This window comes from Manihot esculenta, chromosome 1 (genome assembly GCF_001659605.2).
Source record: "Manihot esculenta cultivar AM560-2 chromosome 1, M.esculenta_v8, whole genome shotgun sequence".
Classification (NCBI taxonomy): domain Eukaryota; kingdom Viridiplantae; phylum Streptophyta; class Magnoliopsida; order Malpighiales; family Euphorbiaceae; genus Manihot; species Manihot esculenta.
Window position 1 is genome coordinate 26,448,241 of NC_035161.2, and position 25,439 is coordinate 26,473,679.

Sequence of the window (25,439 nt, forward strand, 5' to 3'; positions counted from 1 at the left end):
AACCTAACAAAGCTCAACTGACCTAAGCATGCATTTCTACCCCATGAATCAACTTGAAACTTGTTTAAAACATATAATGAGCTCAAGATCGGCTCTTACCTCTTGAAGATCGAGAGGAAAAACGATCCTAGCTCGGAGATGGGAGAGATCGAGTTCCTTGAACCTCCAAGCTCCAAAACTTGCTATTTACTTAAAAATCTTCAAAACAAAGGTGAAAACTCATAAAAATCATGGAAGATTTGAAGAAAGAACTCAAGATCGGCATGAGGGCGGCGGAGACTCACCTTGGCCGAAAATGGGGAGAAAAAGCTCACCCGTTCGGACATGGGGACCCCTTTATAGGTGGCTGGCCAGGCCACTTTTGGGGGCCTAACGTGCCTCCGCATGCATGCCATGTTCGGCGGCCGAACCTGAACTTCCCTCACTTATGCCTTCGGGGGCCTAAAGCACTCCCAAAGTGCATGCATGTTCGGCGACCGAACCCGAGTTTTCCTCCAATGCTATTTCCATGCAAAAACTCATTTTCTTTCTTGCTTAAAAACATAAAATGCATTAAAACATTTTTATAAAAACATGGTTTTACCCTTCTAGAAGTCTCCGACACCCGAGATTCCACCGGACGGTAGGAATTCTGATACCGGAGTCTAGCCGGGTATTACAAAAGTCCTCTTCATCCTCTCAGCCAAACCATTCAATTGCAACGTCTTTGGAGGTGTTATTTAATGTCGAATGTCATGCTCATTGCAATAAGTATGAAATGATCCAGTATACTCTCCGCCATTGTGTCCAAACACACTTGAGTTTCTTCCTAGTTTGTCTTTCAACTAAGTCATGGAACTGCTTAAAGACATCCAGAATTTGATCCTTTGACTTCAAAGTATATGCCCACGTCTTTCTGGAATGATCAACAATGAAAGTCACAAAGTATTGAGCGCCACTAAGTGACTTGGGAAATGGCTCACACAAATCTAAATGTACCAGATCCAACACGTTCTTCATTCTGGAAGGAGGAAAACTCTTGAAGACGACTATACTCTGCTTTCTTATCAAACAATCACTACACTTCTTCAAATGCATCTCATTCACCTCAGATAGCACATTCTTATTTATTAATTTTGCCATCCTTTTCTCACCAATGTGGCCAAGTCTCTTGTGCCATAGCTCAGCTGCACCTTCTTTCTCCACTGTATTCACAATATCACTAAAGAACTTTTCCTGCATCACATACAACTTTGAGTGCTTCAAGCCTCTGGCCACCACTAGTGAGCCTTTGGTGAGCTTCCATTTGCCATATGAGAATATGTTGCAGAAACCTTCATCATCAAGTCTTCCTATAGAGAGCAAGTTTAGCCGCATATTTGGAATATGTTTGACATCTTTAAAGACTAGTCTCGTCCTATTTCCTGTCATTAAGCAGTTATCTCATTTGTTGACGACTTTGAACATATTGTCATTTTTCATTTTTATAACACCAAAATCTCCTAGTGTGTAAAATGAGAAGAATTCCCTTTGAGAGATTGCATGAATAGTTGCACCGCTGTCAATCACTTAACTAGTTCCATCAATTGCCAAGCTGACCAAATCTTTATAAAAAGCTATATTGAATTCGCCAAGGGCACTTGCATGTTCATCATTACTATTGTCATCTTGTTTCGCTCCTTTGCCTCAACTGTTCTCTTTCTCTTGCTCCTTCTTGAACTTCCGGCAAAACCTTTTGATGTGACCCTTCTTCTTGCAGTGATAGCACTCCACATTGGCATACTTGCTTGACTTCCCTTTGCTCTTGTCTCTAGGCTTTGGACCCCTAGATTGGCTTCTTCCTGTAGATTCTGTAACAAGGACATCTGACTAAGAAGGAGAGGCAAAACTCATTGATCTCCATCGCATCTCTTCATTTAAAATTTCACTCTTTACATAATCTATACTTAATTTACTATTTGGTGTAGAGTTTTTGAGTGAAATCTTTAAAGTCTCCCAAGACTCTGGTAAGGAAGTAAGCAGCATAAGAGTGAACATCTCATTTTCAACTTGCATGCCCATTCTTGGCAACTAATCCATATACCCTTGCATCTCATTTAGGTGATCGGTTACAGAAGTATCTTCCCGATATTTTAGGTATATCAACTTAGTCCAATAAAATAATTTATCATTACCAATTTTTGATATATACTACTCCTCGAGTTTATTCCACAGCGATCGGACATGCATACCACTGCAGACGTGATTGAATACATTATCTTCGACAAATTGTTGGATGAAGTGACACACTTATTTATGCTCAAACTCTCATTTCTCATTTGTTTAGTCCTCCGGTTTCGTTGTGGAAAATACCAACAAATGCATTTTCATTAGAAATAGGAGATCATGCATCTTATTTCTCCATATGTGGTGGTTTGTACCATTTAAGTTGATCATCTTATTTGTTCTTGCCTCCATTTCTACAACATTTCCAATTGGAATCAGGTTCTGATACAACTTGTTGAGAAAACACCGCTTTTAAAATGATAAAAATAAAATACTATAGAAAAAAATAAATGGCACACAATAATTTTAACGTGATTCACCCTTAATTTTGGGTTACGTTCACGGGCAGAATTCTGAATAATTTTTTCACTATAAAAATAGTAGATATAAAGAGAAAAATTAAAAGTGAGATCAACTAAAAAATAATGACATTCAAAGTGTTTTCCAAAAGATCCAAAATATTTTTCCTACTATTTTTGTTACTCTCCAAATAAACTCTCTCTCTCAATATTTTTCTCTCAGAGCTACAAGCTCTCGAATCTCTCAAAAATACTCAAAGAAAAAGACTAGAGATTTGCTCACTTGAGCTTGATGAGCCCATTCCTTTCCTATTTATAGGCAAAATCCTTTCCCTTCACGTTGGTGGCAAATGGGTCACGTTGGTGGCTTTTATTGTGTGGCTGAAATTTTTCTTTTTAATAACTTCATAATCATTATTGTGCACCCTCTATGTTGGAGGAACTCACTTAATATCAATTACACACTTTATTTTTTTTTTAAAAAAAAATCTTATTTGCCCATTATTCATGCCCCTTCATTTGTCACCTCTACCACTACCTTAAATAACCCAGAAAGCCACATTAAGATTGAATATTGCATTAGAAGAGCTCAAAGAGGAAGTTCAAGCGGTGTTCGATGGGAGGTAAAATTTTCTCCAATTAACAAGCTAAAGGGTGAAAAATTATGTAAAATTTAATTATAAAGTGATACAAATAGAATTTAAGAAGATAAAGAAATAGAGAAATGAAGACTAAAAAGAGGAAATTTCTCGCATGAACCTACAATTCATTCATTCAATTGATTACAAGCATAAATTTCCTCATTTGATTACATGCTTATATAGCTACTAGAACCAGTATTCTGCTCTTTCCACAGGTTTTGTAATAACTTATCCTGTTGGCATAACAAATTCTCCATGTAGCTGTTATTCCAAACTTTTTTTTTTTTCTATATGTGAGACAATAAAATTTTCTTTTATTTTATATGTCAAAATTATTTTGTATTAATACTTTCTCCTTGAAAAATTTCTTATTCTTAAGGAGGAGAACTTCATCTTACATTTAATCTTATTCAAATGTACATTCCAATTTTTCCACTTACTAGCTTTAACCCATGCTAAGAATTTTGCTTTTCTATTTTTCCTTAAGGACATTTAAGAGTAGATTATTTCTTTAATAAGGTCGGTATTCTTGCCATCTCCCTCAGGAAAACTCCAAAACACCAATGAAGCTAATTAAGAGATATTGATAAGTTGAAGGCCCATGATCCTCACATTTCTCTTCCTTATTCTTTGAATAAGCACCTGTGGCCACATCGTCAACTTTTTTCGAAATCTCTTGAATATAATTATTCTGAATTTCCTCACAAAATTATTAGTTCCCTAAATTTTCACCATGATTTCCACTACTAACTATAGAAGTAAAATTATGTTCTTTTATTGCACCTTGAATTTGCAATAAATCAAGTTCATTTGATTCATCATTAACAATGGTCAGTAAATCATTTCCTTCAAAATTATTGTTGCATTCTAAAATTGCATTAGTTTTCACTTTCCCTAATTTATTCCTTGAATCCTCATTCATTGAAATTGCCACTGACCCACCAGTCTTTTGCTCGCATTCATAAATCTTATCTTTCTTGTATTCTCCATTCATCATAACTTCATCTACATCATTCATATACACTAAATTCTTATTATTTTTGGAATTTGACAAGGAACCACTAGCCTTTTCTTGAACAAGCTCCACATTTTCACTAAATATGAAATTTTCAACCTTCTTAGTCTCATTTGACTTTGAATCAGCAAGCCCCATTTCCACTATCCCTTTCTTTTGAAAGCAATCAATTGAATTCATTGTCATAATATCACGAAAAGCAGGCTTACAAGGTTCAACAGCTACAAATTGTGATGAGAATCAGATCTAATTGCAGCAGAAATTACATCTACTTCTACAATCTTTAAAGTCCCATCTTCTTTATCTTCTTCATCATCAATAATGGTCACAAATAATGGTGCCTTGTCACAATTGTGGCTTAATGAATAGATTTCTTCACACCATAAACACAAACGTTGCTCTCTTCTTTCGTTTATTTCTAAAAAAGACTTTATGATTGAGAGATGGAATATCCCTAGCAGGGAATTTAGGGTTGGGTTTTATGTACTTAAATTGGCACAAATTTAGGGATGCAATGATAAAAAAATAGTAAAAGTTAAGACAATGGACCAATAAGCTGTTTGGTAACCAGTAAAGTACAGAGAAAGAGAAAAGAAGTATAGAAAAAAAATACAAACATAAAATATAAAAAAAATATAAAAATATAAGAAAAATATAAAAGGGAGAAAGAGATCTAACAGAAGAGAGAAGAAGAAAAATTATAAGAACAGGGAAAGAACCCTAGGTTCAATAAGGAAGAAGAGGAACTAGAAGAAAAATTTTTTTAATCGGCTTGTATACGGGCCTTCTTGTGTTGACACGTTCAAATCCTTGTTTTAGGTCTTATTTCGTAGTCTAGCCTTGGCCCTGTATTCTTTCCCGTTTGGGCTTTTATGCCGTAGAACTTGCAATTTAAAGAAAATTTTTTTTTCTTTTATTACTAAATACTAATATTTTCTACCTGCACTCTACATCATCTTTATTTGTTGTAAAATTTATTTTTTATATTATACATATTAATTTTAACAACTAATAAAATTTAATTGCTTACTTTTTATAATAAAAGCTTTTGATATAATTACCATTATAACTAAAATTTTTAATAAATTTTTAAAATAATTTTAAATATTTATTTTTAATTATAATTATAGAAAAAAAATTAATTTTATATTTAAATTGATGAACATGTTATACTAGATATTATTTATTTATTTATTTTTATATTAATTAAATCCACATAACTATTTTCTAATTATTCACATGCCCTAAAGCATTTAATTTGTTATTATCTTAATTATTAATTTAAAATTTAAAATCTCTAATTTAAAACTATTTAAATTTAAAATTTATTTGAAATAAGGGTTTTAAATTAAGAATTAAAATAATAAAATTTAAATATGTTAAGGTTATGTATTTAACTAGATTATTTATATAAATTTAATTAATATTTAAAAAATGTGTACTCAGTCAAAATAATTTTATAAATTTATTATTATTGCAATAAATTTAAAATTATGATTAAATATAAAATTTTAAATTTTTATATTGAATTAAACAAATTATTTTAATGGTGGGTTACAAATATATATTAAATATTAATAATAAAAAGTTAGAAAATATATTGCAATGGAGTTTTTGTGCAAGGGTCAATAGTCAATTGTTAATAAATAAACTAGAACGCTAAGTCACCAAAGCTCTAAGTGAAGAGTCAATGGCTTCCAGCGTAAGCTGCAGGGCTGGAGATGAAACTTGTAACGTAAGCTACAACCGTTTAAAACGAACAACCAAAGCGGTTACACATACTTTCACTTCTACTCTCTCTCTAAAAAGATCAGTTTCCCGCTAATTTCCGTCTCTTTCTCAACTCTCCGTAGCAAATCCTCGCCAAATTCCCATCAATACTTTCCTCTTCTGAAAAAGATCCGAATTGAATTTCTGTTTGCTTCTTTCTGCTACGACGCCGACGTTCTCTTGGGTCTTTACAGCTTATACAGTTTTCGTTGAAAGAGGTAAGCTTTTTTGTTTGTTTTGCTCCGTTTGATGCTTGTTTGGCATTGAATTTGGTGGCTGATATATAATGATGAGAGAGAAAATGTTGGGGAAGACCCCAGAAAGAGAGGAAGTGTTGATTGTTGTGAATTATACATGAGAAATGAAGGCACCTACGTGGTCATTGCAATTGGGTTTTTGTTTCAGGGGGAGCTGCTGATAATGGTGAAAGTTAAGAAGGAGGAATTGTATGATGTAGATTTTGCAGACCAAATCATAGATGCTCCGCCTTGCTCAGTCTATTATGGCGCTGGTGACGCTGCTTTTCGTAGGTTAGTTTCTTTTCGCAGGCTCATGTTGGTGATTCCTAATGGGAATAATTGGGGCTCTGTTGGGTTGAGTCAAGGGTATCTACATTGTGATTAATAAAAACAATTCAATGCATATAATACTTGTTTTGGTCATTCATTCTGGTTACTCTGGGTAAATTGCTTGTAGGAGGGCAACTGGACCAACTCGACAATCAACTAAAGGACACTGGACAGAAGAAGAGGTTAGTCATCATTGTATAATCCAATTTGGTTCTAAAGACCGTATTCTGCAGTTATCAGTGTAATACAATAACTCGGTTAAAAAACTTGTCACTGATTGCTGAACTTGGAGATGTAAATAAAAATTATGCAAGGGGGAGCTATTTGAAAATCTTATGTGATCGAGTTATGTTATGATATATTTGATTTAGTCACTAGTAGTTCAGAAAGAAATAAACTGCAACAGTAATTGTGTGACAGCATAGTATTTTGTGTATGAGATAGAAGTTTGCCTTTGCGGAGATTTTTTAACTTCTCTAACTTAAAGGATTTTGATGGACAGGATTATATTCTTACAGAATCAGTTAGAAGGTTCCATGGGAAGAAATGGAGAAAAATAGGTGGGTTCTCCTTGACTTCTTACTTTTTAGTTTTATCCTATTAGCATCAATCAATGGCCTTCTGACTTTTACCTCAAGGTGTTATGTTTAACTATTGTTGGTTATTGCCTAACTGGTCCAATGGTTAACATTGAGGGATATATTGTGAATTTTACTGAGTGCAGGACAGCCCATGTGAACAAAATTATTCCTAGTTAATTCTTCTCTAGTTTTTATAATCTTAATAAGTATCCATATATCTAAAGGAATTGTTTAGTATCACATCTGAAGTGCAATATTTGATCAATTATGTATTTTCCTCAGCTGAATGTCTTCCTCAAAGAACAGTTTCTCAGTGCTTTACTCGCTGGAATAGAGTTCTTAATCCTGCAATTGTCAAAGGAACTTGGACAAAAGAGGTACAAATTGTTGCTTTATTTTTTTTTCCTGCAACAGTGTTCTTTTTATCATACAATTAATATATGATCTTTATTTATTGTTTGGACTTTCAGGAGGATGACAGTATCATAAAGTCAGTCAGAAAGCATGGTCCTAGGAAATGGTCTCTTATTGCGAAGTCCTTGCCAGGTCGCTTAGGCAAGCAATGCAGAGAAAGGTAAATAGTTGAAACAGTTAGTTAGCTCATCAAAGCTCTGTTAGGCACTGGTCTGTCTGTCTTTCATCTTTGTTAGGTGGTCTATGTTTATTTCACTTCATTAGATGGTTTCTATTTGATCCAATACACACGTTTGTGATGGAAATATTTAAGGTATTCTAGGGCTTTCTCCTGCGGAATTGAGCTTTTAATTTTAGTAATTCCTTAACAGTCTGTACCATGGGATCTATGTGAATTTGGAAAGATCCCTCAAGTATGTCCATGAACTTAATAATTTGATTTTCAGGTGGTACAACCACTTAGACCCGGCTATAAGGAAATCTTCATGGACAGAAGAAGAGGAGTTGACTCTTACCTACTACCATGGAATATATGGGAACAAGTGGGCAGAGATAGCAAGGTTTCTGCCTGGAAGGTACACATTGTAAATCAATGCTCTCCAGCAATATAACTGCTGATAACATTCATCGTAAACCATCTGTTTGGATACAGTGTTTTTCTGTTTTTCTCGAACTAGGTATAACTTTCAGTTTATTCCAGGTGCTATACTTCATTATTGGAAATTGACTTGAAAATGCCAATGAATATTTTATATTTCAACAGTTCTACTTCATTATTTGGATTTTGACTTGAAAATGCCAATCAATATTTTACATTTCGACAGTTCTACTCTTAATATTTGCAATTTTCCCTAGATGTGTGGTGAATCGTGAATAGAGTTGTTATTATGTTGGACTCTTAACTAGATTATGATCATCAGAATGGTTAAATCTTATTTATTCATGTGTTCAAAGCTCTACATGTGTTTTAGAGGTTATGTCTTTTAGATTATCTTTTTGCTCAATTTCTTAACTGCATTGTAAGTACGACCCCCTGTGAAGATTACCTTGTTGGATTGCATTATGGGAAATAGAATGTATTAATGCTCTTACAAACCCAGAACAACTTCCAATATATTTATGCATTCATCTTTTGGTTTAATATTATTTTATCTTCTGGAAATTAATAGGACTGATAATGCAATAAAAAATCACTGGAATTGCATAGTGAAGAAGAAGTTGGATTCAGATTCCCCTGCTTGCGCAGAGGATCTGCATAAAGTTGCTTCTCTCAATTTCTGCAGTTGTGCAATGAAAACAGAAAGCAAAGAGGTGAAGGAAGAAAGGCAGAATCCTGATGAATTAGTCTCTGTTCATGGAAGGATGGGGTTAAAGTGTAGTGCTGATACAGGTGCTTCAAAGTTGCTTTGTAGACTGGTTAACGGAGAACAAAACCAACTAGAAGCAAAACATGGTGCAACTTTTAAGACTTCAGTTGGGATGGATGAATTGATGAATGGAATACATTTTAGTGATGTGGGTGCTAATGGTTCTGTTGCAATGATTGAATCTGGAAGAAACAATAGCAAACATGATATTTTAAATAGCTCCATGGAACTTCGTTTTGATGTGTCTGCTTCCACTAGACCATGTTGCAGTGCTCTTGATGCTGCTGTTCCCTTTACCCTCAATTCAACCAAATCCCCTAACAGACTTAGAGGTCATGAATTTTGTATTTTGCATTCAGAATTTGGAAACAAAACTGAGAGTTCACTTTCATATACTTCAACTTCTGCAACTGGAGAAGACAAGAGTGTCACTGAAAAGGAAGGTAAATTTCCCAAATTGAATGTGCATATGCAATCAGTAGACAGCAACGAGCAACGTCTGCATCATGAATCAGCCCATCCGAAGGACTTGGTTACTGATTTAGATGGTGCTCAACCTTCCATCATACATCATCATGTCCTGCATGCAAATAGTCCATTTTCTTGTTCTACTCCTAGTAACTGTGCTCGATATGCCTTTGTGAGTGTTAATAGTCCAGAATCTATATTGAGGAATTCAGCTAGGACGTTTAAAAATACTCCTTCTATCATAAGAAAGAGAGCTTACAAGGAGGCTGGTGTTGATAAATCTTCTGATGTTGATAAATCTTCTGATGTTGCAAGTACACCATCATGGAAGATCTCCTGTACAAACTCTACTAGTGAAGATATCAATAATGCAGATATTCCGAATGGGAAGCAAGGTTGTCTTTCTTTCTTCTGTAAGCCTGGTTCTTCTCTTGCTGTCAAATCTCTGAGAAGACAACTGGACTATGCATTTGAGATGGAGAGGGATGCAGCTGCTGCTAAATGTGGCAACCCTTTTCCTGCGACAGCGTCTCCAAATATTGAATTCTTTTCAAATGCAATGGTGATACCTTGAGGCAATCAAAGAAATTAAGTGGTTGAGTGTTAACTTCTTTTCCTGTGTTTCATTGATCAAAAATAGACAAAAGTATGCCTCTATATTTTTGCGTTTTAATTCTTCTGAGCTTGCTAGATTAGACTTTCTCAATGAAATTTTCTGCAGAAATTAGATGTTTTCATGTCTATAATATTTTATACTGTCCTAGTTGGCATGAATAAGGATACCAATAGGCATGGCCAAGCTTCTTTTCCTGTGTCAACAATTCATGAGCCCAAATTGGAGTGAATTGCCTCGGAGGACCAGCCTGGTCCGGATCCCTGTCCCTTCTCTTTGAAAGTGGAACTAAACTAAACCAGAACCAGTGGTCTGGTTGAACATAGCTCATTGCTGTCAGCCCAATTAACTGGTGCCTGATGAATGTGTTCAAACTGTTGATTTTGACAAATTATTGTGCACATAGCTATGGGAAGATTAAGCACAGATCTGATAGCTATACCGTTGGAATCAGTGGGAGATTAAAATAAAAAATAAAAAAAATCGTTTGAAAAGGTTAAAGGTTTGTTGAGATGAATGATAGAGTTAAATAATGAATTATTAATGTGTGGGGACAGTCATGATTCATCAATTAGAATCCAAGAAAGTTGATAATGTTCATTGAAAGCACAAACCAAACAACCAGTAGCCATTGGAGTTGGGCCCTACACGGCTTAATATTTAGGTAGCAATGAGTGACTGCAGAACATGCTTCTCCCATCTCCACTGCCCCACGTAAAAAGGAAACGTTTTTTGGGACTAAATAAGTCATTTGCTGTAATTACATTCAAAATCCTGCTGTGAGTTAATGAGGTGGAATGACCGTTTCGGATACCGTTGTTTGTTCCGTCTAAAATTAGAATTAGTGATGTCTTATCCTCTTGACACCAATTAAACTAATTCCATCCCGCTTCAATTTCTTTCCCATCTACTTTAAAACACTCAACAGATAAACTAATGTAAGAACTGAAAAAATAAATTATTCCTTCTTTAGTACACTAATATCTATTCAAGCCATGGCCAGAGAAAAAAAATAGAAAAATTAAAAGTAAGAATTTACTATTTAATTTTTAATTTTAAATAATACATTAAAATATCTTTAATATTTAAAAATAATTAATAATTAATCATTTCGTTAAATTTAATCATTAAATATTTTACTATTTAATTTTTATAATTTAAAAATTTACTAATTAATAATTCTATATTATTAATTAATTGTTTTATATCGTTAATATTTAAGATAATTTTTTATATTAAAAAATATAAAAAATTACTGTGTGATTTCATAGGATTTTCACTTCAATGATTTGTTATTTTAGCTAACTTTTTAGTCTCTCTGTTTGGGAGTATCGGTCTTACCTCTCTGGTAAGTTTTCTAGGGTTTTTTAAGGCTTCTCTATGGCATCTGAAGATGACATGGTTTATTTGGAGATGGCGGGTCTTTCGGTCGACGGTGATGCGGAGGGTGAAGACGGCTTGGTCTTCGGAATCGACGATGGTGTACTCGACCAGGATGACCTGTCATTGTGTCTAGTGGGGCGGTTCTTAACAAGTCGACCTATCAACTTCAATGCGATGGAGCACACCTTGGCGGCGCTTTGGCAGCCATTTGAGCAAGTCTCTGTCCGTCGGGAGGAGGGTGATCGGTATGTATTTCAATTCTATCATTCAGTCGATGTGCAGAGAGTTCTGGATATGCATCCATGTACGTTCAACAATCATCTCCTGGTTCTTGAGAAGTTGGAAGGTTTCTCCCACTCGTCTGAGGTTCCTCTTACCCATGTCCCCTTCTGGATTCAGGTGCATGGTTTGCCGTCGGGGTTCTTTTCTGAACGTGTAGTGACCCGCATAGGGAATGAATTGGGTTTCTTCATGGAATCTGATCCTTACAACTTCATGGGTCCTCGGAGGGCTTATGTTCGGCTTCGATACAAGCATGACCTTTCAGCTCCCATTCACAAATCCTTGAGAATGCGCAAGAGTGATGGAGCATGGTTCACTGCAACTTTTGCTTATGAGAGGGCACCCAGTTTCTGTTTCATTTGTGGACTGTTTGATCATACAGAGAAATTTTGCAGGGAGCTTCTGAAGTTTGGGAATGCGCCAGTGGTTCGAAAATTTGGGCCGGAATTACGTGCCAATCATCGACGCCCTCAGAGTCTTAGCAGCCGATGGCTTAAGGGAGGAGGAGGGGAGCAAAGCATCCAAGGTCAGTCGAGTTTTAATTCTGGTAATTCCACTGATAGCGGACTGAATCCGCCTCCAAATGCTGGGGTCTATAATGATCATGATATGGAAAGGGGTCAAGAGGATCTTGATGTTGGGGAGGATCAAGCTATGGGTTTGGGAGTTGGTGTAACCATTGTTGATCCTAAACGGCGACGTATATAGGACCCGATCACAAGAAGGTCATTGGGGAAAGGTCCTCTGTGGTACACGGTTCAAGCAGTGCAGGTAGTAATCAGTCAAAAAATGGAGTAGCGGCGGGTCCTGGGGTTCAGGCCCGCCAATCACAATGAGTTGTATTAGTTGGAACTGTCGTGGGCTTGGCAACCCACGAGCAGTTCAGGCCCTGAAAGAGATGATCAGGGTTAAGAGGCCGAACTTTCTTTTCTTGATTGAAACTTTATGTGGTTCTGCTAGGGTGAATGAGATAAAAGGTTTGTTGGGCTTTGATGATTTTTTCAGTGTGGATAGTTTGGGTCATAGCGGAGGGTTGGCTTTATTGTGGAGGTCAGTCTCTTCTATCTCTCTCTTAAGTTCATCGCAACATCATATTGATACAGAAATCTGCATGGATGGTGTTGGTTCTTGGCGCTTGACAGGGTATTATGGTGAAGCTGATCGTGGCTCTCGCCACTTGTCTTGGCAGAGACTGCGTATGCTGGCATCTCATCTTGAAGCGCCCTGGGTGTGTTTGGGTGACTTCAATGATATTCTTTCTCCATCTGAGAAGCGAGGTGGTCGACCCCAACCTCCACGCTTGATCAATGGGTTTCGAAAGGCTCTTTGTGATTCTGGTCTTATGGAATTTCCTATGACAGGATACCCGTTCACGTGGGAGCATAGCAGAAACAGTGGTAGTTGGGTGGAATCTAAGTTGGATCGTGTTCTTACTAATGCTCAATGGCGTGCCAGGTTCTCTAATTCTTCAACTGAAGTGATGGGTTTCTCTACATCTGACCATTTGCCTATCCTGCTTGTAGTTAAATGCTTTGTGGAACAGCGTCATGCTCACCGGTTTCATTTTGAGAATATGTGGCTACGTGAGACCGGTTGCCGGAATCTTATTTTTGATATTTGGCAGTCTTCTTCTAACATGGATGCTGCGGGTAAGCTTGAGGCTTGTCGTTCTGCTCTCAAATCTTGGGGTATAAATCTTCGTCTTAAGCACAAAGTGGAGATGGATGAGTGCCTTGCTATCATGTCCCGTTTACGTGGCTCTCGCCTACAAGAACATATAACTGAGTTTTTACGAGCTAAAGCCCGCTTCTTTCACCTCCTAAATCTCCATGAGATCTTCTGGAAGCAGCGGGCCAAGCAATTTTGGCTTAAGGAGGGTGATGCTAATACTCGTTTTTTCCACCAGTCAGCCAGTGCTCGAAAAAGGAAAAACACGATTGTCAAACTGCTGGATGATTCAAATGTATGGCGGGACAGGAATTCGGGGTTGGAGGGTGTGATGACTGATTACTTTATGACTCTTTTTACTTCCCACAGTTGTAATTCTGAACATGTTTTGCAGTGTGTCCCGACGTTGGTATCACAGGATCATAATGCTTCTCTCTTAGCGCCATACAGTTGTGATGAGGTAAGGTCTGCAGCCTTTTCCATGAAAATTGATAAATCCCCTGGGCTAGATGGTTTCAATCCTGGTTTTTTCTAGCAGTATTGGGATATTATAGGAGATGATGTATCTAGTTTTTGCATTGAGTGTCTACATTCCGGGTCTATTCCTCTAAAGTTGAATGAGACGGCTTTAGTTTTGATTCCAAAGAAGTTTGTGCCTGAGCGAATGAGCGACTTGCGTCCTATAGCCCTCTGCAATGTGGTCTATAAGATCATCACTAAGATGATAGTTAATCGGCTTAAGTCCCTTCTGCCCACCATCATCTCGGAGAGTCAGAGTGCTTTTATTGCTGGTCGAAGTATTCAGGATAATATAATCTTAGCTTTTGAGGCCTTGCATGGTTTTAAAGTGCATCAAAGGAAAAAAGAGTTTTTTGGGGCCCTCAAAATGGATATCAGCAAGGCCTATGATAGACTTGAGTGGGGTTTCATTCGGGATATGCTTCTTCGGTTGGGTTTTGCGCAACAATGGGTTGCTTTGCTGTTCTCTTGTATCTCCACTGTTCGTTATTGGATCCTGCATGATAGCAAGGAGTTAGGCCCTATTGTTCCTACAAGGGGATTGAGGCAAGGAGACCCCTTATCGCCGTACTTGTTTATTCTTTGTGCTGAGGGGCTTTCCCGTCTCCTGCAAAATTGTATAAGCAGTGGAAGCCTTCATGGGTATAGGGTTTCTCGGGGTGGCCCGTAGATTTCTCACCTTTTTTTCGCAGATGATAGCTTGATCTTCTTCCGAGCAAGTGTTCAGGAGGCTTTGGAACTCAAGCGTATCCTTCGCATGTATGAAAATGCATCTGGACAGGTGATAAACCTTCAGAAATCATCTATCTCCTTTAGTAGGTACACTCCTGTGGCTCTTCGGGTCTCTGTATGCTCAGTACTTCAGGTTGAGGAGAAACCAGATTTTAAAAATTATTTAGGACTTCCTTCTCATGTTGGGAATAATAAGAGGGAAGTGTTCAGTTTTGTTAAGGATAGATTGTGGAAAAGGCTGAATTCTTGGATGCATCGGGCACTGTCTCAAACAGGTAAGGAGGTTCTCTTGAAAACAGTCCTCCAAGCTTTGCCAAACTATGTGATGAGCTTATTTTTACTTCCTCGGACTCTTTGTGATGAACTGCAACGCATGATGACTAGATATTGGTGGAGTAAGGGGGCGGATCAAAATCGGGGTATTCATTGGCTGGGTTGGCACAGAATGGCAAAGCACAAATCTGATGGCGGGCTAGGTTTCAAAATTCTTCATAAGTTTAACTTGGCCATGCTTGGGAAGCAGGGCTGGCACATTATCAACAGGCCTCAATCCTTAGTGGCTCGTGTCCTTAAGGCCCGCTATTTTTCGACACAATCTTTCTTTGAAGCTCCTTTGGGAAGTAACCCTAGTTTTTTGTGGCGCAGCATATGGGAAACTCGGGGTCTGATTCGAGCTGGGGCTTACTGGAGGATTGGGAATGGTCAGTCAGTTTCAGTCTGGGGGCAACCCTGGTTGAGAGAGCTGCATGAGTCCCTGGTTTCCACAACCCCTCCTTTGAACTATGCTAGAGTTGTTGTTTCAGATCTCATAATTAACCACAGATGGAACGAGAGTTTAATTGCACAGATGTTCAACGAAAGAGATAGAAGTTGTATTTTGAACATCCCTCTTAGTCTTTCATCGTGTTCTGATACATGGTGCTGGAAATTCGAGTCCAAAGGTCACTATTCGGTTAAGAGTGCATAAAGGTTCCTGGTTGATGGCTTTCAACATAGGGAAGGAAGCGAGATATGGAAAAGGTTCTGGAAAGCTAAAGTTCCCCCAAAAGTGCTCAATTTATGCTGGCGGGCTCTAGTTAATGTTGTCCCTTGCCTCTCGTCACTTCAGTCCAAGAGAGTCCCAGTTGATCCTTCATGCCTGTTGTGTCATGTAGCCCCTGAGAATGTCTTGCATATTTTGATTCAGTGCCCTTTTGCCCGCAGCTGCTGGTTAAGCTCGCCGTTGGGTTGGCCTGCGCCTTCTGCATCTTCTTTAAATGAGTGGTTTTCTTTAGCCTTCTCTTCTGCTTCTGTGGAAAATGCCTCCCTTATGCTAATGATCTTATGGGCTTTGTGGCAAAATAGGAACAATGTTGTATGGAAGGGCCAGGGTCAGACTGCGAGTGGTGTGTTCTTCATGGCTCTGAATTTTTTGCAGCAATTGAAAGCAGCCCGGGTCGTGTCCTCAGTAAGCACCATTGTCGACCCGGCTCGCCCGATCTGGTCTCCTCCGCCGCACGGTTGGATCAAGGCGAACATTGACGCCTCTTTAAGCTTGCAACGAGGTTCAGTAGGTTTCGGTTGTGTAATCCGGAAGGATGATGGGAGTTTTGTGGCTGCTAGAGCAGACTCTTTTTATAGCCAGATGGATGCAAAGTGTGCTGAAGCTATAGCATTCCGGGAAGCATTGAGCTGGATTAAAGAGTGTGGATGGGATCGAGTTCTTTTCGAATTGGATGCTCAGGTACTTGTGATGTCAGTTAATTGTGTTTTGTTAGATGATTTATCGTCTTTTGGCCTTTTGGTTTAAGATTGTAAACTGCTTCTATCTAGTTATGAGTAAGCAAAGTGTGTTTTTGTTCATAGATCTGCGAATGATGTCGCTTATGTTCTAGCAACATCGGCTCATTCTGAGTCAGGTCAAGGAGTTTGGATTGATATCCCTCCTCCTCATATTGTTTCTTTATTCTCTTTGAATTAATGAAGTTTTCTTGTTATTTCAAAAAAAAAAAAATGATTTGTTATTTAAGATATCATGTCATTTTACAAATAATCATAATTTTTATACTTCAAATTAATATAAAATTACAGACTTTAAAATAAATTATATATTTTGAAGTAAAAACCAATAAAATTATAAAATATTTTTTTATATATTTTTTAATATTTAATAGTTAAAATTAATAAATAAATTAATTAATAGAGTTTTTATTAAAAATATTTTTCAAAACTGAATTGATTAATAAGTTTTTAAAAATATTTTTCAAAAACTGAAGTGATTAATAAATTTTTCATACAATAAAAATTAAAGTAACAATTTTATGAATTAAAAATTACATTTATACCGTCATATTGATTTGTTTTATTACAAACACAAAAGTAAATTAGGGAGTATTCTATTCCAGTGACAATTTTTCTCAAAATCTAAATTCATAAATTTTTCTTTTGCAACATTTTAATTAGAGGAAAGAAAATAATAGAACTCATCCATATGATATAAAATTTGATAGTCCCTTAGTTTTAATTATATTAAAATGTCTGTAAAAATATAAAAAAATTTATTAATTAATCTATTCATTTATTTCACTATTAAACAATATTCTCAATAAGAAAAGACTAAATAATATATATTTTTATAAAATTAAAAATAAATTTTTCTAAATTACATAGATTAAATAATAAAATATTTAAAAAGTTAAAATTAACAAAAAAATTAATTAATAAATTTTTTTAAAATTAAAAAATCAGTAAATAAATTCTTTTATATTATAGGGATCAAATAGTAAATTTTTTTATATATATAAATATGTTTTATCTTCTTTCTATATGAAAGAGATTATAATAAAAAAAAAATCAAATAGTAAATTTTCTTTTTTTATATACATATGTTTTATTTTCTTTCTACATCAAAGAGATTATAACAAGAACAAAAATGATAAATTATTCAATACTCACATATTATGTACGTATAATTTTTATAAATTATAATATATTTATTAAATGAAAATAATAATAATAGATGAAGAGAATATGAAGAATGTAAATAAAATTTTTTAATTTTAATATGAAATTATTTGAATAAATTTAAAATTTTAAAAATTTTATTAAAAAGATATAGGTTTGGTATTTTTTAATAGAGATTATAATAAATAAAATTTTAAAAAATTTTATTTAAACACTTTAAAAAGTAACTTTTTAGTTTAAAAAGTTACGTTTACTTTTTTAAAAGCGTTATTAAACGGGACCTAAATCTCATCATGTTACACTAATTTTGCAAAGAAATTCATGATTATTTTGCTTCCTCAAATTACCTTTCTACCCTTTCTAAATCAGGAAAAGTCCTTTTTCTACTTTTATTTACTCTCCTTATCTTTTTTATCCTTTTTTATTTCCTTCTTCCATCAATCCAAACATGGTATAAATTTTCTTTTTCTTTTTCTTTTTCATTTTTTCTTTATTTTAATTTCTCCTCCAGCAGATTTTTACAGACATGGTGCAAATTCCATTAGTAGCCTGTGTATTCCACGCGCCGTATACGCGACTGCAGTAACACTAAAAAGAACAGTAAAAAGCGCGCCAAAAAAACAACCTGTAACCTACTAAAACAAACGAGCAGCTTTCGAAAAATTCTTATCCCAAATCAACAGTCTCCTTGATTTGCTCAAAATATAGATTCTCGCTTTCCTTATATAAACGCCGACCCTTTACTTCTCTTCTATTAATTCTCTCTTCTCTCTCTTCAATCCTTGATTTCCGTTTCTGATCAATTTCTTCTAACATTTGGCTTCGTTAGTAATGGCTGATCAAAAAATTCTTGTGACTGGTGGGGCTGGATTCATTGGCAGCCATACTGTAGTGCAGCTTCTCAAAGAGGGTTTTAGGGTTTCGATCATTGACAATCTTGATAATTCTGTTATTGAGGCTGTTGATAGGGTCAGGGAATTGGTGGGTCCTCAGCTTTCTCAAAAACTAGAATTCAATAAGGTATCTTTTTTCCCCTTCCTTGATTGTTATTTTCTTTTTTGTTTATATGATTTTGAAATCTTGCATTTGTTGGTGTTGTGAAAACGAGCTATTTGGATTCATTAGATTAGTAGTTTGATGCTAAAATTAATGGAGGTTTTCTGTTGTTGGGCTGTGATTTATCAAGATTCAATCATTTATTCTAATTTCCTTTTCCCCCCCTGAGCTTCGTCATTTTGATGTGTTTGCAGGGTGATATTAGGAACAAGGATGATTTGGAGAAGTTGTTTTCTGGGACTAAGTGAGTGAGTTTGAGAAACACTTCGCCTTTATTTATGATTTTTAACTGAAACATGAGGTGCAATTTTTTTTTTTTGTAGAACTTGAATTTGATCTTCCTCATTTATTGAATTGCTTGTCTTATTGTGTCTTGGAGATTGGAAATAGTGAACTCTTACATTAGATTTTCTTAAATATTCATCGGTGTTTGTTTTCTTGAAGTAAACAGATCTTTACTAATGATAAACTACTACCTTTGCATAGAGATCATTTCTTCTTCTTTTTTTTTTTTTTTGTCTTTGAAGCTATTTTTGATGATCAACTATACTTCAGATTTGATGCTGTGATCCATTTTGCTGGGCTAAAGGCAGTTGCGGAGAGTGTTGAATATCCTCGTCGTTATTTTGACAATAATTTGATTGGCACTATCAACCTGTACAAGGTCATGGCAAAATATAACTGTAAGAAGGTAAATCAGTGTTTTTGTTTTTAAATTTTTGAAAAATCTTTCTGATAGTTGACACTAATCCATGACTATTTGTAATCTGTTAATGATGATCAACTTTCACTGTTCATGCATATTATGTGTATATGTTAATTATATATCTAGGTTCTCAACATCAGCAACATAAGGGAACTGTATGATTAGTGGTGTATTACTATTATCTTTACGTGTCTGTATAACAATTGGGCAGATGAAGCAGAGAAGTTTACCTTCTTTAAATAAGCCAATTCTTCCTCTTTTTTACTGTGCAATTCTAGGCTAGGAAAAAGAGTCAAGATTGAGCTTTTTCTTCCCAGGCGGCAAAAGTTACTGAAATAAGGGACATGTCACTTCATATTTTCCCATGACTTTATATTTCTTGAATGTTCAGTCATTAACTGTAATTATGGCTTTTATTTCGTCTTAGCACAGATAACTCTAATGCTTTTTTCGCAATTGTAACGAAGATTTCCTTGAATTTTTTTATGGGCCCAAAATAGATGGTATTCTCATCTTCTGCAACTGTTTATGGGCAACCAGAGAAAATTCCATGTGTTGAAGATTTCGAATTAAAGGCAATGAACCCTTATGGAAGGACTAAGGTATATACTGCATTCTCTTGATAACTGTTTGTTTTTGAAGTTGTTATGAGTTATTGATGAATATTTGAAATTGGATTCACTGTGACCTTGATCTCTAAAGCAATCCAGTTGTCCTTCCAATCACTATTCTTCTACTTTGTTTCAGCTTTTCCTTGAAGCGATTTCTCGAGATATTCAAAAGGCAGAACCAGAATGGAGAATCATTTTACTTAGATACTTCAATCCCGTAGGAGCTCATGAGAGTGGTAAACTTGGTGAAGATCCCAAGGGTATTCCAAACAATCTCATGCCTTACATACAACAAGTTGCTGTTGGAAGATTACCTGAACTCAAAGTATATGGCCATGATTATCCCACGAAGGATGGTAGTGCGGTATGTGTCCCTTAATGAACTTCTTTCTTTCCTCAGAATAATGCTAAGCACTCAGGAATTTTTGCATGAAAGACATTAAGCAAAATCCATCTAACAGTCTATTTTAAGGTAGATTATATTATCTCGCCCTGATCTGGTACTTGTCAAATATTTCTTTAATATCCACATGGTTCTCAATGAATAGATCAGAGACTATATTCATGTTATGGACTTAGCAGATGGCCATATTGCTGCTCTTCGAAAGCTTTTTACAAGAGAGGAAATAGGTGATCAATTTCTATATTATTGATCTAGAACGTTGTACCAGGAAAGTTCTTGGATTATTTGAGATAACTCAAGTTACTTCTCTTGTATTTAGGTTGTGTAGCCTACAACTTGGGTACAGGACGTGGAACATCAGTGCTTGAAATGGTTGCTGCATTTGAAAAAGCTTCTGGCAAGGTGACTGTTTCATCATTTTTCTTTGTTATTCATTCTCAATAAAGGGGATATGGCTTGATATGTGTTAAAAATAAATAAATTTCAGAAAATTCCTATCAAGTTGTGTCCAAGAAGACCTGGAGATGCTACTGCTGTTTATGCTTCCACAGATAAAGCTGCCAAAGAACTCAATTGGAAGTACGTTAAGTTTTTAAGTGTAGCTCATCGTAGCTTCTCTTTATGCATATGAAAAAAGCTTATTAAGCCTTTATTAACTTTTCTGATGGGATTTTCAGGGCTAAATATGGTATTGAGGAGATGTGCAGAGACCAATGGAAATGGGCAAGCAACAACCCATGGGGTTACAAGTCAAAGCCTTGATTTTCATTCTTGCTCTTGCAAACTACACATTATTTTAGACCTCTGATTTCATGAGGGGGGTCATAATAACTGCAGAGAAATGTCAATACATTTTATCACACGACTGGAAAAGCTACTTCCTCTGTATTCTAATACTTTACCATTCCTCACTCTTCTGCAAAATAAAATGTATAAACATCTCTACTTCCTTGTGTCACGGCCTGAACGTGCCAACCCCAAAAACCATTCAAGCAGGCACTTAGCTTTTGGATGATTATTCTTCTGGGGTTTGTTGGATTAGTTTTCATGATCTTCTAAAACGGTGTATGAGGCTGATCTATCTTGATGATATTTTGTCAAATTGCTAAGTGTACAATGAAGCCCCTCTTTTTTATACGTTTAATTTGACGCAAAAGCACTTTTCTGAGAGTAAATAACGGCAAAATATAGGCCAAACGCTCATGCTCAACAGCAATCTCCTACTTTGGCTAGGAATGTCCCATCCACAACAAGGCGACAAAAGCACCACGCACTATACCATACAAAGGAAGTTGAATGCAAGAAACAAAAACTCAAGTAGGGACCTACGATCGACAACCTAGTATTTGAAATTTTACTTTCTGCATCTCTTGCAGCTTTGGTAAGTTTAATTGAATTAACACAATCATCAAAAGTTCACTGTCCATGAACCTTTTAACCTCGTCCTATCCTTTGCAGGTGTATGAGAGATATACCGAGCAGCCCCTAACGAAAGATCGTGTAAATAGGTCCATGTGCCTAAAATATAAGAATCTCAATGTTTAATGCTTGGTTGAGAAGAGATTCACTGGCATAACCACTCAAAATTATAATAAAATCTCCCGATAAATATCTAATAAAATTATCCATCTAATAAAATTTTTTTTTATTAAATCTAATCTACATAATTTTTTTAAAAAAATAAATATGATCTACATAAAATTTAATTAAAATTATCTATTAAAATAATCTCATCAATAAAATTATTTAAATATTAACATGAGATACTAATTATTTTAAATATTTTATTTTATTTTAAATTATTTATATAATATTAAAATTACAATTAAAATTAAAATAATTTTTAAAATTGAAATAATGTCATTCAAATCTTATCTTAAACTCATCAATAAAACTAAAAATTAATACAATCAATAAAATTATAAAAATATTTAAGTAAATTTGGATTTTCTCTTCCCTTCACACATTTATTCAATGTGTGTTGCTCATTTTTATATTTATTAAGATATTTAATTTATTTTTAAATCTTTTCTAAAAACTAGAATGTAACTTTATTTAGAATAAGAAATTAAATAGATAAAAAAGTAATATATATATATATATATATATATATATATATATGTTAAAAAAATTATTATAGTCATATTATATATAATAAATATATAACGATATAATAAATTTTTTTATAGTACAGCTATGTTATTCTTATATTATTTTTTATTAAATTAAAATAAAATGTAATATATTATTATGAAATTTAATATATAATATTGATATATAAAGGTTATAATATTATACTATAAATATATCAATAAAAATTATATTTATAATTTTTTTAATATATAATAAAGCTTATAAAAAATTAAAGAAAGTATAATTTAACTTTAATCTATCAAATATATGTATAATTAGAACTGTATTAAAATTTAATTTCAATTGTAGTTCTTAAAAAAATCAAAGAACTGAAATTTTAATTCTAATTTTTAATTCTTAACAAAAACTGTATCAGATCTGAAATTAAATAATCTATTGCCTACGAGCTTGCATATAGAGACCATTATTACTAATGAAGATCGATATTTAAATCTATTTAAAATATATAAAGACCATTATTACTTGTCAAAAGGTTGGATTAAATTCTCTAAGTATAGAGTATAAATTATATTTATGTGTAAGCATATTTTTGTAGATGAATTTTAAAGGCTCTAGTTTCCATCAAGGGATTAGGCCACATGGAGATCGATAAGCGAACAAAATTTACACCGTAATAATCATCAAAATTATAAAATATTATGATTTGTTCGTCTATCCAGTAGAGACCATGGTTCGTCTATTCATTCATAAGAGACACCATCATTCATATTCATTCACCACATGGCTCATCCGTTGCATGCTACGTGGCTTGTTCGTTTGGCAATGTAGCTCATCCGTTCACCACGTATAGCTGGGTTCTTTAGCTACGTCACCGATCGATTCAATTTAAAAGTTAAATTAAAATTTTAATATTTATAAAAATTAAATTAAATTATTTTTAAATAAAAATTAAATTGAATCAAATTTATTTAATTTAATTCGATTAATTTTAATTTAAATTTTTTTTATTTTTTATTTTTTATATTTTAAAATTTAATTGAAATATTTTAATTTTAATTATAATTTAATCTCTGTATATTATTAAAAATAACATATTATTATTATTAATCAATTTGATATTTTTAAATTTTTTATTAAAATTAACTTAAATTAAAATAATTAAAATTTTTAAAATTAAAAATTAAATCGAATTGAATTAAAATAAATAAAAAATTAAATTAAAATTTCAAAATTATTGAGATGAATCTATTTTTTTAATTTGAATAAACAATTATGACACTCATCCAATCAGAAAAATCTTGGTCAAACATAATTATCTTTTTTAACTCTTTAAAATTTTTAATACTACTTTTAATAAAAAATTTTAATGGGTGGGTAATTGAGAGAAAATTTTAGTGGTTTCAGCTCTTTGAATTCCTAAGGAGAATACCTTTTTGCAGATGATGGCCTCGATTTTATTGAACCACATTTGCGTGTTTGTTATCTTTTCGAAGGTAATGAGAGGGTTTCAATATTGCTCTTTTAATGGAGATTTTTTCTCCAAGAGATATCAGGGTTATTATTAGTATTCCTATTAGTATTACCAATAAGAAATATTTCTTATTGTGGCACTTTGATAAAAGAGGTATGTATATGGTGAAGTCCGCATATTTTGTGTGTATGAACTTGCTAGGAAGATTATCTTTTAATGTGAGGGTGAGTTGTGGACTAGTTTGTAAAATGTTTCGGTCCCTCCAAAAGTGAAAGATTTATGTTGAAAAGTTTGTAAAAATATATTGCCTACAAAGGATAATTTAAGGTAAAGGAGCGTGGATGTGGAGGTTAGATGTACTTGGTGTCATGAAGATGAAAGTGTCAATCATATTTTGTTGTATTGTCCTGTGTCCAAGGAAGTTTAGAGGTTAGGGAATGAGAGATTTGCAGTCTAATAATAATTTTTTTAATTTTTTACTGTAGATTTTGAAGTTCTAAAACAAGATTCAAAAAACTTTTGTAATGGTCTGTGCATAGAGATTATGGTCAGCAAGTAACTCATTATTATAGAATCAGGTGCAAAGCAGCTCACCTTGTGGAAGACATCATACATTATATATTGGATTGGGAAGCTGTTCAACATACTGGTACTTTGCATGGAAATACCACTACTACTTTACATCAGGGCAGGAATTTGTTTTATTCCTCTAATCCTACTCGTAATCCTGAAACCATTCCTCTCCAAATTCGTACATCATCTTCAAATTTGGACAATTTCAGTTAATTTTGTCAAGTTGATGGAGTTTTGTTTCAAACTCAAGATTTTATTGGCTACGATTTTGTTGTGAAAAACTCTGAGAGTATATTTTAACGTGGTGTTTTTGGTTTATCGGAAGGTATTGATATGCCAGTTATTGTTGAAGTTTTAATCTTCCGTCACTATTTATTCTTTGCGACGGAATTTTTACCTTTTAATGGCTACATTTTTATGCACTGTTTGCAAATGGTTCAAACTATTCAGTCTCCACATTTAGATATATCTGAACTTAGTTTGATTTTGAATGATTGTAAATTTTTGTTAAATTTTAGAACTGATATTTCTGTCAGATGAATTTATCATTATACCACTCTAACTGCTCATATTTTGATTAGAGAATCTATTAAGTATAATTGTCTCTCTGTTTATGATGATATTCCTTTTTATTTGATGGAATTTTATTAATATAATTAATAATTTTATTTTAAAAAATAATAATAATAAATAAAATCTCTCCTAAATATGAATTAAACAGCTTAAAAAAAGAAAGTATTTAGGATATCTTTATTTTCAATTAATTTCACACATTATTGTTTCTAGTAAATTTTTATAGTTTATTTAAATATGGAAGATATTACTAAGTCAATCCAATTAATGTTTCTCCTTTATCTTTGCAAATTTTTATCCACAGAAAAATTTATAAACGATGTTAGATTGTTTAATATTGAGTTAAGAAAAGTACTGTAAATTGCGAATTAAAGATTTCGTGTTAAATTAGGGCATGAAAAATATCTATCAAAAGATAAATGAATGAATATATGACAATTTGAG

General features: G+C 34.0%; 3 protein-coding genes across 4 annotated transcripts; all 3 read left to right on the top strand.

Annotated features, from left to right (window-relative positions):
- The first annotated feature begins 5,864 nt into the window (after window positions 1-5,864).
- Window positions 5,865-10,105, top strand: LOC110617208 (transcription factor MYB28). Its single transcript, XM_021759852.2, has 8 exons — window positions 5,865-6,187; window positions 6,375-6,499; window positions 6,666-6,720; window positions 7,041-7,098; window positions 7,402-7,496; window positions 7,590-7,693; window positions 7,980-8,108; window positions 8,703-10,105. The coding sequence occupies exons 2-8, from the start codon at window positions 6,390-6,392 to the stop codon at window positions 9,940-9,942; spliced, it is 1,791 nt and encodes a 596-aa protein (XP_021615544.1). The 5' UTR covers window positions 5,865-6,187; window positions 6,375-6,389; the 3' UTR covers window positions 9,943-10,105.
- Window positions 10,106-11,361: 1,256 nt separating this feature from the next.
- LOC122723890 (uncharacterized protein At4g02000-like) lies at window positions 11,362-12,354 on the top strand. The gene has a single exon (XM_043957822.1). It carries the CDS (start codon window positions 11,362-11,364, stop codon window positions 12,352-12,354), a length of 993 nt encoding a protein of 330 aa, XP_043813757.1.
- Window positions 12,355-18,160: 5,806 nt separating this feature from the next.
- Window positions 18,161-21,419, top strand: LOC110617783 (bifunctional UDP-glucose 4-epimerase and UDP-xylose 4-epimerase 1). 2 transcript variants are annotated; one of them, XM_021760814.2, is made up of 9 exons: window positions 18,161-18,528; window positions 18,759-18,808; window positions 19,120-19,255; window positions 19,771-19,872; window positions 20,018-20,245; window positions 20,430-20,511; window positions 20,604-20,686; window positions 20,772-20,863; window positions 20,962-21,419. In XM_021760814.2, the coding sequence occupies exons 1-9, from the start codon at window positions 18,340-18,342 to the stop codon at window positions 21,044-21,046; spliced, it is 1,047 nt and encodes a 348-aa protein (XP_021616506.1). In that variant the 5' UTR covers window positions 18,161-18,339; the 3' UTR covers window positions 21,047-21,419. The 2 variants fall into 2 exon arrangements, with proteins under 2 accessions (XP_021616506.1, XP_021616552.1); XM_021760860.2 differs by having other exon boundaries at window positions 18,385-18,528; window positions 18,759-18,812.
- Window positions 21,420-25,439: the final 4,020 nt, after the last annotated feature.

Coding starts and splice junctions, on each gene's coding strand:
- LOC122723890 (XM_043957822.1), top strand. CDS start 11,362: ATGGCATCTGAAGATGACATGGTTTATTTGGAGATGGCGGGTCTTTCG.
- LOC110617208 (XM_021759852.2), top strand. CDS start 6,390: ATGGTGAAAGTTAAGAAGGAGGAATTGTATGATGTAGATTTTGCAGAC. Junction 6,721..7,040: donor GACACTGGACAGAAGAAGAG/GTTAGTCATCAT, acceptor TTTGATGGACAG/GATTATATTCTTACAGAATC. Junction 7,497..7,589: donor AAGGAACTTGGACAAAAGAG/GTACAAATTGTT, acceptor TTGGACTTTCAG/GAGGATGACAGTATCATAAA.
- LOC110617783 (XM_021760814.2), top strand. CDS start 18,340: ATGGCTGATCAAAAAATTCTTGTGACTGGTGGGGCTGGATTCATTGGC. Junction 18,529..18,758: donor AAAAACTAGAATTCAATAAG/GTATCTTTTTTC, acceptor ATGTGTTTGCAG/GGTGATATTAGGAACAAGGA. Junction 19,256..19,770: donor CAAAATATAACTGTAAGAAG/GTAAATCAGTGT, acceptor GGCCCAAAATAG/ATGGTATTCTCATCTTCTGC.